This window comes from Misgurnus anguillicaudatus, chromosome 10 (genome assembly GCF_027580225.2).
Source record: "Misgurnus anguillicaudatus chromosome 10, ASM2758022v2, whole genome shotgun sequence".
NCBI classification, from domain to species: domain Eukaryota; kingdom Metazoa; phylum Chordata; class Actinopteri; order Cypriniformes; family Cobitidae; genus Misgurnus; species Misgurnus anguillicaudatus.
In genome coordinates this window covers 33,159,947-33,178,111 of record NC_073346.2, presented here as the reverse complement: position 1 = coordinate 33,178,111, position 18,165 = coordinate 33,159,947, and the positions used below count along the sequence as shown (strand labels likewise).

Sequence of the window (18,165 nt, the reverse complement as noted above, 5' to 3'; positions counted from 1 at the left end):
AAGTAAACAATAAAGAGGACACATTGATGACATTTGTGTTTGATTGTCTCAGAAGGATATCTCAGTTTGTGGCACCACTGTGGGCAGAAAACCACAGCCGTTGCTTTAAAAGGAAGCTCAATTGTATCACTCTTTTTACAGTAACCTATAATTAATACAAGGGGAAACAATGGCATGGTAAGGTGGTGAGGCTGGCTGGGTTTTCAGCGTTTCAGCACGTTGCTTATTTGCGTGTGGATTTCCATTGGTTAAACAAACAGGCCAACAGGTTCTGTTCTCTTTAAAAAGAAAATCCATCATGATAAATGAGTCATATGATGGGATGTCATGTTTTCCTTTGACCTTGGAGTGTTTAAAGCTGTTCGTGCATATAGAAGATCCATAAAGTTGCAAAGATTATTCTTTCTGAAATTTAAGCCTGATTTACGCTTTCCTAAATGGCTCATTTAAACATAACCCCCAATATCTAAGTAACTGTGGGAGAAGTTTTGCACAACACCACCCAAATGTATAAACAGGCGTAACTTAATTTTTTTTGCTGTACTGTAGTATTGTTGCCGCTGCCGCCACGTCACAGAAGCGCTGTTCCTTGGAAGTTGATAATGCATGAAGGAGATGTCAATTAAATTTTCCTTGCCTTACACCTACAAAAAATTCTCTAACTATACAGGGTTCCCACGGGTCCTTGAAATCCTTGAAAGTTTGTAAATCTGGGGTGGGGAATTCAAGGCCCTGGAAAGTTTTTGAAAATATACATACATAGATACAGGTCATTGAAAGTGCTTGAATCTATTTTATGCAAGAAGTTTTCTGGAAAAAAATCCATATTATTCCCTGTGTAATAAAGTGTAGGTCGGATAATATCATAAAAATTCTAGACTTTTTAAGCACACGTGCTAAACTGTTCACTTTAAATGCTTATATCTTCTGTATACCAATGTTGATTCATACCTAAATGCTTTTTTGCATAGTTGTGTTTGACACATGAAAACGTCTCGGGTTACATAACTATTGTTCCCTGAGAAGGGAATGAGACGCTGCGTCTCCATTTCCATACTTCTTGTGTCCCTGTAACGCCATCTTTGGGAAGATTTCTGATAGCGATATACTTCCTGGCTCCAGCATCACCCTGTCTTTGACGTTAAGCCTCATCATTGGTTGAATTTGATATACACATTCAGACGCACTTAGCACTGGAGGTGTCACACAGCGCGAGTTCCCTCGAAAGGGAACTGTAACAATGTATCTTAAAAGGTAACATGATGTAACCTTGCTCTCACTTGAAATGTGTCCCCACATTTAATCCTTGTATTTGAAGGTATTGTACCTGGAAAGTCATTGAAAGGTCCTTGAATTTGAAGTTAACTAAGGTTTGGGAACCCTGACTATAGTTTTTGGAGTGCATGTGATTTTAACATACTCTGAAATATGTATTTGAAATATTTTATTACATTTGATTTGGAGACTTTTCATGCAGATGTGTGATTTAAGCCCTTCTTAAGTTATATTTTGCCATAATTGGAACAATAGTGGAGTACAGAAGGAGGGAAAGGAACAGGTTTGGTCAAGTTAAATCAAAGCAAAAGTTTACAGAAACAAACTACACAATCATTTGTATAGTTGAAGGGTTTACCTACCTACATCTACTCAGTTGATCCTATTCTCTAATAGAAAAGGTGTGCCTTAAGAAAATGGGAGGATATAGTCCAACAAGACCGTGAACTGACTGAACTGACTTGTCGGCTTTATACATACATTTGTTTTAATATAAATGTTTTTATAAATGTATAAAAATATGTCAAGGGTGCACCAAAATTATTAATATAAAAAATCATATAGAGTACTGTATATATGCATTATTTCTTATATATAATAAATATCATAATAGGAAAACCTGAATCTTGCTCACATTTGGCCAAATTTGGTTTAAAGGACATTCCACTTTTTTTGAAAATAGGCTAACGTTCCAGCTCCCCCAGAGTGAAACATTTGATTTTTAGCGTTTTGGAATCCATTCAGCTGATCTCCCAGTCTGGTGGTACCACTTTTAGCATAGCTTAGCATAATCCATTGAATCCGATTAGACCATTAGCATCAAGCTCATAAATGACCAAAGAGTTCTGATATTTTATTAATGATATTACACAGTGCCTGAAAATGGTCTCCTGCTATAAAATGTTACCAAAGGAACTATTTTCGGGAACTGCGTAATATCATTGCGCCTGCAGCCATGGTATGGCAGCAAAGTCCTTGATTTTTACCCCAGAATGAGAGTATGGTTCCTAGCCATATCAGCTTAGAATAATCGAAACTCTTTGGTCATTTTTTAGCGTGATGCTAATGGTCTAATCAGATTCAATTGATTATGCTAAGCTATGCTAAAAGTGCTACCGCCAGACCCAGAGATCGGCTGAATGGATTCCAAAATGGTAAAAATCAAATGTTTAACTCTGGAGGAGCTGGAGAACGAGCATATTTTCAGAGAAGGGGAGTGTCCCTTTAAGGTGAGCCCCCCCACCCTTATTACTTATGTACTTTGATGATAGTATGTGTGCATCCCTGATATATTATGAAATATTATGATAATGAAGCACTGCCCTGCAAAGATATGTTTTGTTTAAAACACAAAATAGCTCATCTACATTTTAATTAATGGTTTGAAGGAGTTAAACACAAATACAGTTTCTCCTCTCTTTAGCAATACGACCTTATCATACCCGATGTGCAAATCGCAACCACAAGGCAGATTGCAAAACTGCAGTTTTGAGATACTTGTATATCAGTTTTTAAGATATGCAGAGAAGTGGAAAGAAGATTGATCTGGCATCAAGCAGTCTTGGATGCAAGCGAATTTGATTCTTCTTGCTATTCATCCCCAAAAAACATTAAATAATGATTTGGGCACACTGTCCTTAAGTGGAATTCAGTTGTGGCTCCATGTCCCATTTTTCACAATCAGGTAAATAAATTGCTGATCTGCCTTCACGGCAGCAAGTTATAATAAAAGCAAACATTTCCATTATAAGAGAAATTTTTATGAAGCCATTTCCAGACAAGATCTAGAAGATTCTAGAGAAATATCTGTCACTTTCCATGGAATGATGTGCTTGATGAAACCGCAAAGAACCTGTCAGTCACGAACCATCCTGATTCAAAAACTAACAGAAAGAAAATTATAACAGAGGTGTGCTGATGATGGCTATGACACCACCTCCTGAGATCACCGTGGCTGAACCCATTCCCATTCCAACCCTCAACATTCTCCCTCCGTCTTCCGATACGGAGTCATGGTCCTGCTCCCCAAGCCCGCGGCCACACCGGTACCGCTCACGCAGCCGTAACCGGGACAGAAAGAAACGCAAGCCGAAGCATGAGCATGTACAAGAGAACCACTGCGATATGGAGAAAGGAGAAAAAGAGAGGAGTCAAAACCCATCATGTTCATCACCAATCTCTCTAATGGTGTCCAAAGTAGAAGAGGAAGAGCAGGGCAGTCCCTCTGTGCTTCTCCCACTCCCGTCTCGCTCATGGTCCCGGAGCTCCTCATTAAGCAGGCGTTCTCGCTGGTCTCTCCGTAGTCTTCTCAACAAGGACTCGGATTGTGACAGCACCAGGTCAGTTTATGTCTCTTCCCCCCCTTCACTTAGACTAAGCTGGCGGTTACATAATATTTTTACAAGAACTTCTTCGATAGATGCTCATATCCCAGCTGCTGTAGATGCATAAATACACACTGGAAAATTGGAGGAGATGAGGTGGCAGAAACTTTACAGTTATAATGTTATTAGTTTTCAGACCTTTAATTAGATGATATTTGGATCTTACTATATGCATAGCTGCTCTATGCATAGCAGTTTTTGAGACGGCGCAAGCGTTTTGTTTGTTAACAAGTACTCGGGCATGTGTTTCTTCTAGTTGTAATTGTATGTTGAAAGAAGGCTTATGTGAGAGTGGGAGGGTCCGATGTGAAATGAAAATAAAACTGCACATTGTAATTTCTGTAGGTTAGGTCTATTATCAAATTATTTGTCAGTAATATGGTTATTTTGAGGAAAATGTGAATAATTGCATTGCATTGCATTGCAGGCTGAATTAAAGGGACATTCCACTTTTTTAAAATATGCTCATTTTCCAGCTCCCCTAGAGTTAAACATTTGATTCTTGCCGTTTTGGAGTCCATTCAGCTGATCTCCGGGTCTGGCGCTAGCACTTTTAGCATAGCTTAGCATAATCCACCGAATCTGATTAGACCATTAACATCGCGCCAAAAAAATAACCAAAGAGTTTAGATATTTTTCCTATTTAAAACTTGACTCTTCTGTAGTTACATCGTGTACTAAGACAAATGGAAAATTAAAAGTTAAAATTTTCTAGGCAAATATTGCTAGGAACTATACTCTTAAACTGGCGTAATAATCAGTGACTTTGCTGCTGTAACATGGTTGCAGCAGGCGTAGTGATATTACGCACTGCCAGAAAATAGCCTGCTTGGTTACTTTCAATGGCAGGGGACTATTTTCGGGCAGTGCGTAATATCATTACGCCATGTTACATCAGCAAAGTCCTTGATTATTACGCCAGAATGAGAGTATAGTCCTCACCATATCTGCCTAGAAAATCGCAACTTTTAATTTTCTGTCGGTCTAATGCTGAGTTTACACCAAACGCGTTTTGGGCGTCAAAATCGCGCCTACCGCGCCTAGTTTGCCACTTGAACACTTTGAATGCATTCGCGCGTGTAGAGCGTAGTAGATGCGCGGAAAAAGCAAGCATTTGACGCGCGTCCGAGGCAAACTCCGCTTCTTGTGGGAGGGGCAACTGCTGTGCGAGTGTCTGTTTGCAAGATGACTGATGTTGATTGTGCATTTATCAAGAGAGTTACCAGTTTGTATTGGGTAACCTTACTATAGGGGGAAAATAAACGGCGTGGGTCGATAAACGTCACGCGACTCAAAAGTGAAGTGTGTATTACAACTTACCAGGTTGCCCAAAGTCCTTACTGACACTCTTCAAAGTGAGGTCCTTTTTATTCCTGTATCCTATAGAAATAAGAACTTGTGTCATATAGCTCCGAGTGACTGCTTGAATGAGTGACTCCGGGCGGGGCTGCCACCACAGCAGCAGGCAGGCTCCTGATTGGTTAATGTGGCGTGAAATTCCGCCAAAGTTCAAATTTTTCAACTCGGGCGTCAGCCGCAAATTCGCGTGAACCGCAAAATGCACAAAAACACCATTCACGCGTACCGCGCACAACGCTCAGTTCGCGCCTTTTGGGCGAACTTCACTCAAGAATGAGGCGGAAACGCGTCTTCCGCTCCGCGCCGAACGCCTCTTCCGCGCCGCGGGACCTCCTGACGCGCGTCAACGTGTCTGCACATTGAATTAACATTGAAATCACTTGCGCTTCACGCCTCTACCGTGGTTGGTGTAAACGCACCATTAGTACACGATGTGACTACAGAAGAGTCAAGTTTTCAATAGGAAAAATATTGAAACTCTTTGGTTGTTTTTTGGCGCGATGCTAGTGGACTGGTCGGATTCAGTGGATTGTGCTAAGCTATGCTGGGAGTTCTAGGGCCAGACCCGGAGATCGGCTGAATGGATTCCAAAACGGTAAAAATCAAATGTTTAACTCTGGGGGAGCTGGAAAATGAGCGTATTTGCAAAAAAGTGGAGTGTCCCTTTAAGGTGTGCCCTTAAATTTTCTGCTTGTGCTCAAGTGATATTATATAAAAATGTTAAAAACTAAAAATTGTACAACCAACATACATGTCTCACATTGTTTCTGGAAATAGAAAGCATCAGAAAGAAAGTCAGTCTCTCTGCTTCGACCAAAAACTGCGACTGTACATCACTTTTAAAGTATTAAAATCATTTTTGCAATGCAAACCTTTGCTATGTGCATAGTGCGATTATGCACATATGAAATTTCAGTAATTTCAAATTGTAATTTCGCTAAATTCAATATCACAGCTTTGCTTATTTTTCATAACGGTGATGATATTATCACACATTAGACATCAAATGAAACAACAAGCCCCAAAACAGTGTCATCACTCTATTTCAATAAGAGCAAAAAAATTTTATTAGACCACATAGGTCAAGCGATCTTGGCAGTGGAGGGATCAGGGATGGAGGTGGGACTAAATCTAAGCCATCTAGCGCTTGCACACGACATCACACAATTACCCAGTGGAAGGGTCTGCTTTTCCTGGTGATGTCACTGCCGCCCAATCAGAGGGCTTTGTTTTGATGCTGCAGTGAGGGCTGTCAGCCAGTGAAAAGACTAGCTCAGAGAGCAAAAGGTGTCTTATACACGCCACACCAACAGCTGTGCCCTTGTCCTTCTCATTTACCAACCGGTTTCACTGACCTAGATCTTTATGTTTGGCTGCTCAGCCTGCAATACATCACAAAAACACCTTGAATAAGAGCCATGAGATATGTTTAGGAGGTCCTATTGTCAAGTTAGTGTTTATTTATTTATTAACTTGCTGCAAGGTCAAACCTTACAATAAGCCAGTGATATTCTTGTTTGCGTGAAACTAAACCTTATGTATATCAATCGACACCCTTTTTATGATTTAAATGGACATATTAGTAGTTTTTTTGTTCCGCACTGTATTTATTTATAGGCTGATTTATTTAAATCTGTAGTTTAAGGGCATTTATTGCTCATTTACATACATATTTAGCTGACTGTAGAATCGGCCTTGTTTGTTTAGGAATGTTTGTAGGTTTTTTATCTGTCAAAAATCAATGAGTTTCTGAAATGTCCGTTTGCGCAACATCAGATGAAATGGAAGGCCAAAGTTTGTGTTTCAACACTAACATTTTAAATGCCCAATAAACCGCATGAACTGATCTTTGTGCCTTTAACTGTAATTCTCAGCTCTTAAAAGTCCTAAGTAGACATCTTTTCCTGCCTGTGGTTCACTCTGTTGACATTGATTGCTTCTAAATCTAAAGATTGCAATTGTCTAAGCCTCTTTTGGATGTGTTTGCCGTTCGACCATGATGTACTTATGGTCTCTCTTATCTATCCTCCAGATGATGTAGGTGAGATCCTGCACAAACGTTGCAAAAAACATTTATATTCATTTATTTAGCAAAAGCTTTTATCCTAAAAAATAAATGTGAATGCACAGACATGCGTGATTAATCCAAGAGAGAAACAATGCTAGTAATGTCCTAAAATAAAAAATGCAGAAGAAGAAAAATATAAAGTGCAACTGGAAAAAAGGCTGAGTATAAGAAATAGGGCATAAATTCATTTCGGGAACGTATAGTCTCTGTAATCCTCTTGACTCACCCTCACCTTTATACAGATTAAGGGAAACAAATCAAATCATAAAGACAAGCCCAACACAACTTTGAGGATTACGTTTTCTTCTACATTGCAGAGTTTGAAAAGATAACAATGGGCAGAGAAATCCCATCAGGGGTTTTTTTTAATTACTCAAAAGACTTTGTGGTGTCGTCCTTGCCCTCACCATGCCATCAGCAGCATTTCAACACGGTTTGATTGACTCCCATCTACATCCAAACACTATAGATAATCTCCTATGGGTTGGCCCTGCTGTGCATTCGTAAAGAGAGAGCCACTGTCTGAAATCCCTCCCTCCCTCCACACAGTGCATCCTCTTTTCTCCACCCCTCCCAATCTCACCCAATGTGTAGGTTGCTTTAGGATAGCAGGGGCGCTTATGGTGGAGACCACTTTGCATCATTGGATTACAGAGGGGGAACAGCGGAGGTTTGGGATGGAGATGTTAAACAATCGCGATCTATCGGACTAAAATTGACTGCTGATGAACACAGGACGATGCGGCTGGTTAATCTGAATGTACCGTCTGCTCTCTCGGCGCAGTGCCATATCGAGCGACTGCTGTAAAATGAACGGCATTGAATCCTGAAAACCCAATGACATGTTCGAGTAAGTAGCGCATATGTTATTTACGCAATGCATACTGGGCGTTTTTTAAAATGTGGCATATAAATGTTGCGATTCATTTTCATCATTTCGCGTAACAGCAACTATGTTATGAAATGCAGACGCATTGCATCCCAACACGACCTTTGATAAGACCCGGTGCGCGCGAACGCACGCTCAGGATTAGTTTGACGCGTGCTGTAGTAACTCCGTAGTGCACTTTTCGCTGCACCTGCAAATCCCTTTTCACGTGTACATCGTTTTTTGCAGTATTTTGCATATTTGCATTGGCTCATGCGGTGTCGATGTCGGTAACCGAAGCTTGGTATTTTTAGCTTTAGCACCAGACCGCCCATTCATTCTGTTGACGTTTTCTGGAATAATCGTCGAGATGAAGTTGTTGTCAGTTTTCAAGCCATATAAAAAGCTTAGTTTGGTTTGAATACTCGCAAAATTCTTGAGAGCTTATTTTTATTGAAAAGTATTATTAAATTTTGACCGCACTAGTTTGAGAGAGGTGCCTGGTTACCTTGGAGATCCCTGTATTTCCCCCTACCCCCTTCTGTTACCAAGACAACGCGAGACTGAGATTTAAGCACATACGAGCAGACAGAGGTTAAAGTTGTTAAAGATAAGAGCATAGAAATCAATAATTTGAGATGGCATTTCCTCTAACAAGATTAGTAAAGTAAAAAATGTGGTTTACACAGTGTTGCCATTTGTGTTATTTAAAATAACATAATATTGAATGATTACCCCAGTCATGTACCATGTTTTTACAATGATACCATCTGAACTATAGATTCTGCTAAAATGACTATTATACGTAACTATAAATATTTTTTAATTATAGACCACTGTGGCTAATTTTTATTGTTGTACCTAATATGGTATTTTTAAGAAACTGTATACCATAATACTGTAAGTACCAGGGTTAATGTATCATGGTACCGCTACCAGCACATTACTTTTTAAATAAAGGGTCTTTTATGTCTTTCATCTTCTTTGGCTTCTCATCTTGCAGCAGGTCTGTTTAATCAATGTCCTGATTGTGTTACTGACTGCCGCTGGGGGTTTGTAAGATGCTCAAGGTGGTTTCTTAACTTAAGTTACCTTTAAGTGTATCTTACGCTGAGCAACAGTCAGTGTGATCTGATCGAAAATGTATGTAATATAGTTAAAAAGTGCTTTAAATGGGATAAGGAACTTAATTCACTTGCCGTCTTTGTCATAGCGTATCTTATATGTCTGACATTTCAGTGTCTCATCAGATTGATAAAATGTTGGGGAACAGATAAGGCTTTGTGTACGTTGTACACAAACACTTCTATCTGTGTTTTTACTTTTATTTTACTGAAACAGAAATTAAATGGTTTAAAGGTAAACTACTGTATTAATATAAATATGGTCGTCTTTACGCATGGGATTTGACCGGAACTTATAACATGGGTATTGTGCTGGAGGTCCTGTTGTTTTGTTGTTTTTATGTTGGCTAAAATTCTTCTGACTTGTTTGGGTTTTTATTTGGACTGTAAAAGGTAACATGTCAGCACATGCAATTAATCAAATGTTTAAAGGAAAACACCACAGTTTTTCAATATTTTACTATGTTCCCACCTCAACTTAGATGAATCAATACATACCTATCTTTATTCAATGCATGCACTTAATCTTTGTACAGCGTGTCGTAAATGTGTTAGCATTTAGCCTAGCCCCATTCATTCCTTAGGATCCAAACAGGGATGAATTTAGAAGCCACCAACTCTTCCAGGTTTTCCCTATTTAAAGACTGTTACATGAGTAGTTACATGAGTTAGTATGGTGGCACAAAATAAAACCTGGCGATTTTTTTAAGCGGATAAAAATAAGGACTATATTGTATGGCGGAAAAGCCCCTCTCGCTCAAACTTCCAGCAATATTACTGCACCCAAAGTCGAAGTTCTGCGAGCTGGGTGCTCTTCCGCCATACAAGATAGTTCTCGTTTATTGACCACTTTAAAAATCGCCACGTTGTGTTTTGTGCCACCATGCTTACTCGTGTAACTACACATGCAACAGTCTTTAAATAGGGAAAACACAGAAGTCTTTTTTGGCTACTAAATTAATCCATGTTTGGATCCTAGGGAATAAATGGGGCTAGGCTAAATGCTAACACATTCACAACGCGCTGTACGAAGATTAAGTGCACACATTGAAAAAGGTAGGTATGTATTAATTCATCCAAGTTGAGGTAAGAACATAGTAAAATATTGAAAACAGTGGTGTTTTTTCTTTAATCCAGTAAATGCTATAGGTATCATCCACAAAAACTGCTTAATCCTATTGGATGCTTTTTAGCTTTGTTGAAACTGGATACACTTTAACTATGGAAAGAAGTATTAGTATACTCATGATTAAGGATTTGACTTCATTGACATCCTCAAGTTTTACTTTAATATGAGGTTTTCATATATTTTTTTGCATTGCTAACTTCCATCTGTTTAGTCTAAAATCGGGTAATTGTAAATCAATATGTGTAGATAAACCATGTCAATTTCGACACTTCCTTGTGCATGACCCAACTGCCCTAAAAGTGGTTGAAATTAGGTCTGTGCAAAAAAATCGCCTGCGATTCTACTTTTGCTGCCTTAAAATTACATTTTGTTACATCAACTCGGATTACCAAGTCATTTCAACTTACTATTATTTATCTTGACTAGAGATGAGTGTTATAACTACATGTGAGTTGTTATAACTGATAAAATTAAGTTGACTTTCCCAACTAAGTTGTGACAACTCATCTCTGTTGAAATGACTTGTAAGTTGATTTGATTTAACAAAATATTTTAAGGCAGCAAAGTATTTTTTACAGTGCATGCGTGTTTCATCAGTAAAGCCGGTTCCTTGATTAGTCTCTAGTTGAAATACCAACCGGTCTGTATGTGCTTTCTGACTTGACTTTTCTCCTCCTGCAGTACGGCCAGTAACTCTCCACGCAGCACTCCTGGCAGCTCACCCTCACTGCGCCGGCGCATGCTGGGAGGCAGAGCCAGCGAAGGAGACGTGGGCGGAGACCGAGGCGGCGGAGGGGGTCCGGATAGCCCCCTACCTCCCACACCGTCCTCATCCACATCATCTTATCCACTCGCAGCACGCCACTTCACACGCAATTCCAAGGTACTGAGATCGCATCATGGGCCAACATGATTCATTGAATGAATCTTCAGATCCTCTTTTGAGGGGAAGAAATACTCCACTTTCATAGAAAAGAAATCACGATAATTTACTCACCCCCATATCATCCAAAATGTTGATGTATTTCTTTGTTCAGTGGAGAAGAAATTTGTTTTTTTCAGGAAACATTCCATTTTTTTATAGTCTTTATTGGACCCCAACAGGTTACAGTTTCAGTGCAGTTTAAAAGGGTCTTGTAAAACAATTGTCATTTTCTGCAAGATAAATTTAAAATATGCACTTTTAAAACACAACTTGTCGTGTTGCACTAGCCGTGTGATGCGCCAGTGTGACCTTATGTATTATGTAATCACATCGAAAGGTTGTGCATGATGTATGTGAATTTACCACCCGAGTGTTTACAATGCGGAGAAAGAGGACGAACCAACGTTGTTGTATGTGGAATGATACTCATGTCTTTGTGTCAGTTTGTTTAAAATGATCTGCAAGTGTATGTTTCACATATGTGATGCATGACCTTTTGAAGTGCTTTAGCAAACGTGTAAAGCCACACTGGTGTGTCAAACGGCTAGTGCAATATGAGAAGTTGTGGTTTAAACGTGCTTATTTTTCTTGTCATTAAATGACTATCGTTTCGCTAGATAAGACCCTTGTGCCTCATCTATTCAATAAAGTCTATTAAATCCTTGAATGTTTTCCCCCAGATGTTTTTTTTTCTCGACTAAACAAATAAAGACATAAACAACTTTGATGACATGGTGGTGAGTAAATTATCAAGATTTTATTTTTTATAAAGGTGGAATATTCATTTAAGGAAAGAAGATTTTTTTTAACTGTTATGTAGTTTCCTCTAATATTGTTGAGAGACGATTAAGGTGTTTTGCAAAGAAATTGATGAGGAACAGACCAAAAACTGAAAATTGTGTCATCATTTTTGCACTCTTATATGTTTTTTTTTCTGTGGAAAGAGGAAGAGTTTTTAACCAAGTAAATCCAAATTTAGTCTTAAGGTTTTTAGAAAAAATGACATATTTAGATTAATTTATTTTTAAACCCTAAACCAGGTTTTCACCACAAACATAGCCATGAAAACTGGCACAGTGTTAAAAAGGATCAAATAAAGAATTACAGTGTCCAGAATGAATTCCACCACTGATAAAAAGCATAAAATTAGTTCATTTATTTACTGGTAATAAATTGAATGAGAATAAAACTGGATTTTATTGTAAGCCCAGGGCTCAAAATAAAGGACTGCCCAGTGGCCCGGGGCAAACGTGAGAGATGTTCGGGCCAGTGCTTCATCCTCAGTCACTAAAAATATATTTTCATTAATTATTTAACATCTTGGAAGCAGACATTTGCTTAGGTAAAACACAACGAAAGAAACAATGCAATATTTTGCACAATTTGCTGTCAGTTTACAGGTAAAGCAGAAAAGTTGGGAGCCTTTTTTCGTTGGAACATGTCTGTTATATATGTATACAATTATATTTGACTTTTGAATTATTATTATATGTGACACTGACCTTTTTTTTATTGGGGCAAGTGAAAATTTTGGCATGGCAAGTGAAAACCTGAACCACTGGCCCGATCGGCCAGTATAAAAAATGATTTGCGTTGATCCCTGTAAGCCTGATAGTTTGTGTGTTTATAAAACTGAATATAAATTAAAACTGTAACCCTCTCTCCTCTGTTTCAGAAAATGCAAAGCTGGTATAATGTAAGTACCATAAGCATCTTTAGGAGTTCACACCTCTTTGTTGTGTGGCTTTGCTGGTGATGCAGTTTTTTTTCTGATACCCAGGTCCTCAGCCCCACATACAAACAGAGGAACGAAGACTTCCGCAAACTCTTTAAAAAGCTGCCTGATACAGAGCGTCTCATAGTGGGTTGGTGTCACTACTTCATATAAAGCGTGGAATAAAATAAGTATTCTTGTCTCGAAGGGGATAGTTCACCCAAAAATGAAACTTCTGTCATCATTTACTCGCCCTCATGTTGTTATTTTGATGAACACGGAAGATATTTTGATGAATGATGTAAGCACAAAGCTGCCGTAATCCATAGTAGGAAAACAAATATTATGGAAGTATTGTGAAAAATGACGAAAAAAGATATTTTGATGAATGGTGTAAGCACACAGTTGACTTCCATAGTAGGAAAACAAATATTATTGAAGTATTGTGATAAATAATGAAGAATATATTTTGATAATTGATGCTAAGCACACAGTTAACGGTACCCATTGAATTCCATTGTATTTGTTTTTCCTACTATGGAAGTAAATGGTTACAATCAGCTGTGTGTTTACCATCATTTATCAAAATATCTTCTTTGTGTTCATTAGAAAAATAAATTTATAGAGATTTAGAACAACATGAGGATGAGAAAATGAAGACAGAATTTTTTAATTTTTGGGTGAACTATCCCTTTAAAGAGCAGTGATTAGACATCACTGTGTCTTCAGATGTAATAATGATCACATGACACTTTTTTTAATTATTTCTGTAGATTATTCATGTGCACTGCAGAAGGATATATTGCTGCAGGGTCGTCTGTACTTGTCTGAAAACTGGCTCTGCTTCTACAGTAATATCTTCCGCTGGGAGACTACGATAACTCGCATAACAGCAGATTTTGCTGTGCTGCTAACAGCCGTTGAACCTTTTCACACTGGCATAACTTTAAAGGCACAGTTAAAGGAAAACACCAACTTTGTTTTTAATATTATCTATGTTCTTAGATGAATTAATACATATCTATCTTTTTTCAATGCGTGCACTTTTATTCTTTTTACAGCGCTTTGTGAATGTGTTGGCATTTAGCCTGGCCCCATTCATTCCTATGGCTCCAAACAAAGTTTTATTTTGTGCCACCATACTTACTCGTGTAACTACTCATGTAACAGTCTTTAAATAGGGAAAACATGGAAGTGTTTGGTGGCTTCTAAATTCATCCCTGTTTGGATCCATAGGAATGAATGGGGCTAGGTTAAATGCTAACACATTCACGAGGCGCTGTACAAAGATTTAAAGTGCACGCATTGAAAATGATAGGAATGTATTAATTAATCTAAGTTGAGGTAAGAACATAGTAAAATATTGGAAAATGGTGGTGTTATCCTTTAATTCTGTGTAAAGCAGTGTTTTACTTGTAATATTCAAAAGGTGCTTTAATGGGAGGGGTAAAGAATTCCTAAAATGTTCACAGGCCATATTGAACATATTTTAAAAATGAAAATTCCAAGCTCTGTTAAAAAACATGAGAATTAGAGAATTAAAGAGACTATCTATATATTACTGTCTGAGGATGTAAGATAACCTACAAGGATTTATGTAGCAACATTGCCGCAGATGGACAAGCTGTTATTAAAACAGGTTGTGTTGTTGTCGCTTGCTGTGCCTGTCCAATAAATGTTATTAACCTCATAAATATGCAAATCAAAATGTTAACCCATTACACATAAAAAGTGTAAAATCTCAAAACCTGTCTGCAAATGATTATTAATGGGATAGTAAAAAAAAATCCTATTTGGTTAACTATTGCTTAAAACTATACGTTTGAACAGTTTGGAAAGGTTAACAATATCTAATGCAAAAAAAACCACCCAGATTAACTCTTCATCTCTCCATAATAAGATAACCATACTGCTGAAAGATGTGACAAGTCTTACCAAGGAGAAGACGGCAAAGCTCATCCCAAACGCCATCCAGATTAGCACTGAACACGAGAAGGTACCAGCTGAAAACACACGAGCATCTTTTCTAAAATTACCATTAATTGTTTTATTCTGTTTGCCGCATTTTGAATAACCAAGCTAATAAATACTCAGATTTAAATCTTTCTGTTATTGTTTGTCAGCACTTTTTCACGTCATTTGGGGCCAGAGATCGGAGCTACATGATGATCTTCAGATTGTGGCAGAACGCTTTGATGGACAAGGTGAGAATCTCCTTTGTAGTCTGTCTCCGGTTATGGCTATATTGGCAAATCCTATTTGATATCTGTGAAACAAATAACCCTGTGAAGTCTCCTGTCAGCATCAATGCTGTATATTTGTGATTTGGAAATTGACCAACATTGCTTTGGCTGCAAGATATGCAGATGGTGACTACAAATGCTTTGCAATGCATGGATACAGCTAGCTCTTCTGTTAGTATGCTAGACGGTTGGAATATGAACAAGCTACTGTTGTGGTGATTTAATTAATTAAGTTTTTTTTTTTAAATAAGGGAAGCATGTAATTTCTGAACCACCACCAAACAGAATTGAAAGAGGAACGTCTTGCAATGAATACTCGCTTAGGTGAAGTCCAGTGTAGCATTAAATATTTTTCACAAGTTAGTCCAACTAAAATGCATTTTAAAGCCTATGGTAATTTTGTTATGAATACTATATAAATGAAAAGTAAGTACGTTTATTTTATATCAGACTCTGATGTTTATGTTCAGTAATTTCACTTTAATGAAAAAGTTATTAGTTAATAATTTTTTTACTTTTTATTTTTTTTAAAGGGGTCATATTATGAGATTTTTTTAAAGATGTAAAATAAATATTTGGTGTCCCCAGAGTGTGTATGTGAAGTTTTAGCTCAAAATACCCCAGACATAATTAATTATAGCATCTTAAAATTGCCACTTTGTAGGTCTGAGCAAAAATGTGCCGTTTTTGGGTGTGTCCTTTAAAATGCAAATGAGCAGATGAAATGCAAACACTGATCACAATGATGATGGTTTGTTGTAATTGAAACTCAATTGTTCTGTCAATTATTTTTTCTCTCTCTCTTTATCTCTGCACTAAATGGCAGTGCCGTGGTGGATAGTGCAGATTAAAGGGCCATTTCACCAATAGAAACATTCATCTTTATTGAAAGTGGGTCATATTTGTAGTCGAAATGTAACATACATTTAGAATTTTGTGCCTATTGACCGAGAAAAGACAGAACGTGACTTTAGAGCACATTTGTATGAAAAACTACAACTCCCACAATGCGCAGCTCTGCAAGCCACTCCCATTAATCGGAACACGGATCAGATATGCTATTTTGTTCATAAATGCCACGTTAGTAAAACAAAGAAAATAGCCACCACTGTTTCTGACAGACACCAATCGTGACTTACTTTTAAACGTGATGTTACGTTGTGTTACACACAATAACACTCTGGTCTGGTGTGTAGCAAAATCTTATTCGGGTGATTCTCACGAAAACTTGGTTTTAAAAATGTCAAGCATGAAAGTGTAAAAATTGCTTAAATTTACTTTTTTTCCCACCAGACATTGAAAAACAAAGTCTGGAGTAAACTTTTACTTATCATTTAACACTTTTTGTAACATAATTTAAAAAATTAGTCCTAAAAAATCTCATTACCGCAACACTCAGAAAACATCAACACTGACATATTTTCAAAATGACATGACAAACCTGAAAGAACATAATTTGGAGATTCTGCACATGCATTTAAAATCAAAGTATTATGCTTCTATTAATTAAATTAACATTTAATAAGCATCTGTTGCGGTAATGATAATCAAAATGTCGTGTAAGCATTCTGACAAGACAATAATTCTGTAAAAAATTATCTTACCTGGTAGCCATCTTGAAGTAACTGGTCCATGTGCTTGGTCACTCAAAATCAAACTTTATTAAAAATTCTGTATGTGTGCTTAAACTGTTCTCAAAAAGTGTTGCGGAGGATGAGAACATCAGGCATGGACACATCTTTTTCCTAATTTTTCTTCATTATTATTATACATGAATATTCAGTAAATATTTTTTCTGTCATCTAAAGTAGTCTAGCAAAACATCCATTTATTTTTTTTCTTAATATTTTTGTCTTAATTTGATTAAATTACAACATAACGCATGTTCAAACACAGCCGGACACATTGCGGTAATGAGAATTTCAGCAGAAAATGAGATAAAATTTCCAATTATAAATTCTTATGTTGAAATCACACATTGTGCAAGGTAGAACACAGTATTGTGTTAATTCTGATGCTTTTTAATGTTACTATATAACACATTTTAAAGCTAAAATCATTAGTGCCGTGGTGTTTCAATGGTTTCGTGAGAATCACCCATTCAAACAGTAACGTAAGGTGTCAGATCTGCAGTACAAATGTCTTTTCAAGTACTTATAAAAGAGTGTGCATTTTAAATGTTTATTTAGTTCTACCAATTTTCTATTTTTCTCTTGTTTACTGTAATTACATCTGTGTTATATCGGCCTCACTGCTCTCACAATATAGACATATAAAACATCGCTCAGATATGCTATTGTGTACATAAACGCCACCTTCACAGAAAATAGAAACACTCACTTTAATCAGACGTCCGTTTATCCCTGCATCCTCCACATAAACGCGTCCCCTGCACAATATCTCCACAGACGTGCTGCCTCAGCTTTTGGAGCTTGTGCTCGTTAGCCGAAACACGTCTTTGAAATAAGCACGCGCAAAGTGCCCGAAACATTCACAAAACAAACGTTCATATCCTTATCCGATGTAGAAATGTTAAACAAAGAGAAAGCACACAGCGAGAGTCCGTCCAAGCTCATATACTCCGCAGCGCGTCTGCTCGTAAGCCGAAACACGTCTGTGAAATAAACACGCGCAAAGTTGCCCTCTTGCCTGGAAACATTCACCAAACAAACGTCCATATCTTGATCTGATGCAGAAATTTTATTAAGCAAGCACACAGCGAGAGTACAGGCAGTAGTCCATCCAAGCTTCTCTACGCAGCCGAGGCCGAGGGTTGCGGTGTCTTCCCCGGGCTCCTCTACTCAGCCGAAGCCCAGGCTCCGGCCTACTCCTCGGGCTTCTGTTCCTCCATCTGCCTGAGCTCTTTGCTGTATTGTGGCTCATAAAGGTGCAGTGAACAGCGGAGTAGAGCATCACGCTTGCAAAATCACCCTCTTCCATATAATATTGAGTAACTTCCATTGTTAATGGAACATGAAGTCTGGCTCGCTCCACAACGTCTGTTTAGCTTAGCTTAGCTGAAGATGGCGGCTGATCGTTTTTTCGTCTGTGTTCGTATATTTTCGTCCCACCCACT

At 37.9% G+C, this 18,165-nt stretch overlaps 1 protein-coding gene across 4 annotated transcripts in view; it reads left to right on the top strand.

The window, feature by feature from the left end:
* gramd1a (GRAM domain containing 1A) overlaps positions 1–18,165 on the top strand; it is a 37,617-nt gene that overhangs the window by 2,833 nt on the left and 16,619 nt on the right. For 2 of the 4 annotated variants that reach the window (XM_073872403.1, XM_073872402.1), the window contains exons 3-9: positions 2,699–3,614; positions 10,889–11,090; positions 12,808–12,828; positions 12,913–12,997; positions 13,620–13,728; positions 14,752–14,842; positions 14,970–15,050. In XM_073872403.1, the coding sequence (XP_073728504.1) occupies positions 3,193–3,614; positions 10,889–11,090; positions 12,808–12,828; positions 12,913–12,997; positions 13,620–13,728; positions 14,752–14,842; positions 14,970–15,050 (1,011 nt within the window). In that variant the 5' untranslated portion in view covers positions 2,699–3,192. Of the gene's footprint in view, positions 1–2,698; positions 3,615–7,497; positions 7,937–10,888; positions 11,091–12,807; positions 12,829–12,912; positions 12,998–13,619; positions 13,729–14,751; positions 14,843–14,969; positions 15,051–18,165 lie in introns of those variants that run through there. The other 2 variants (XM_073872405.1, XM_073872404.1) reach the window with 2 other exon arrangements.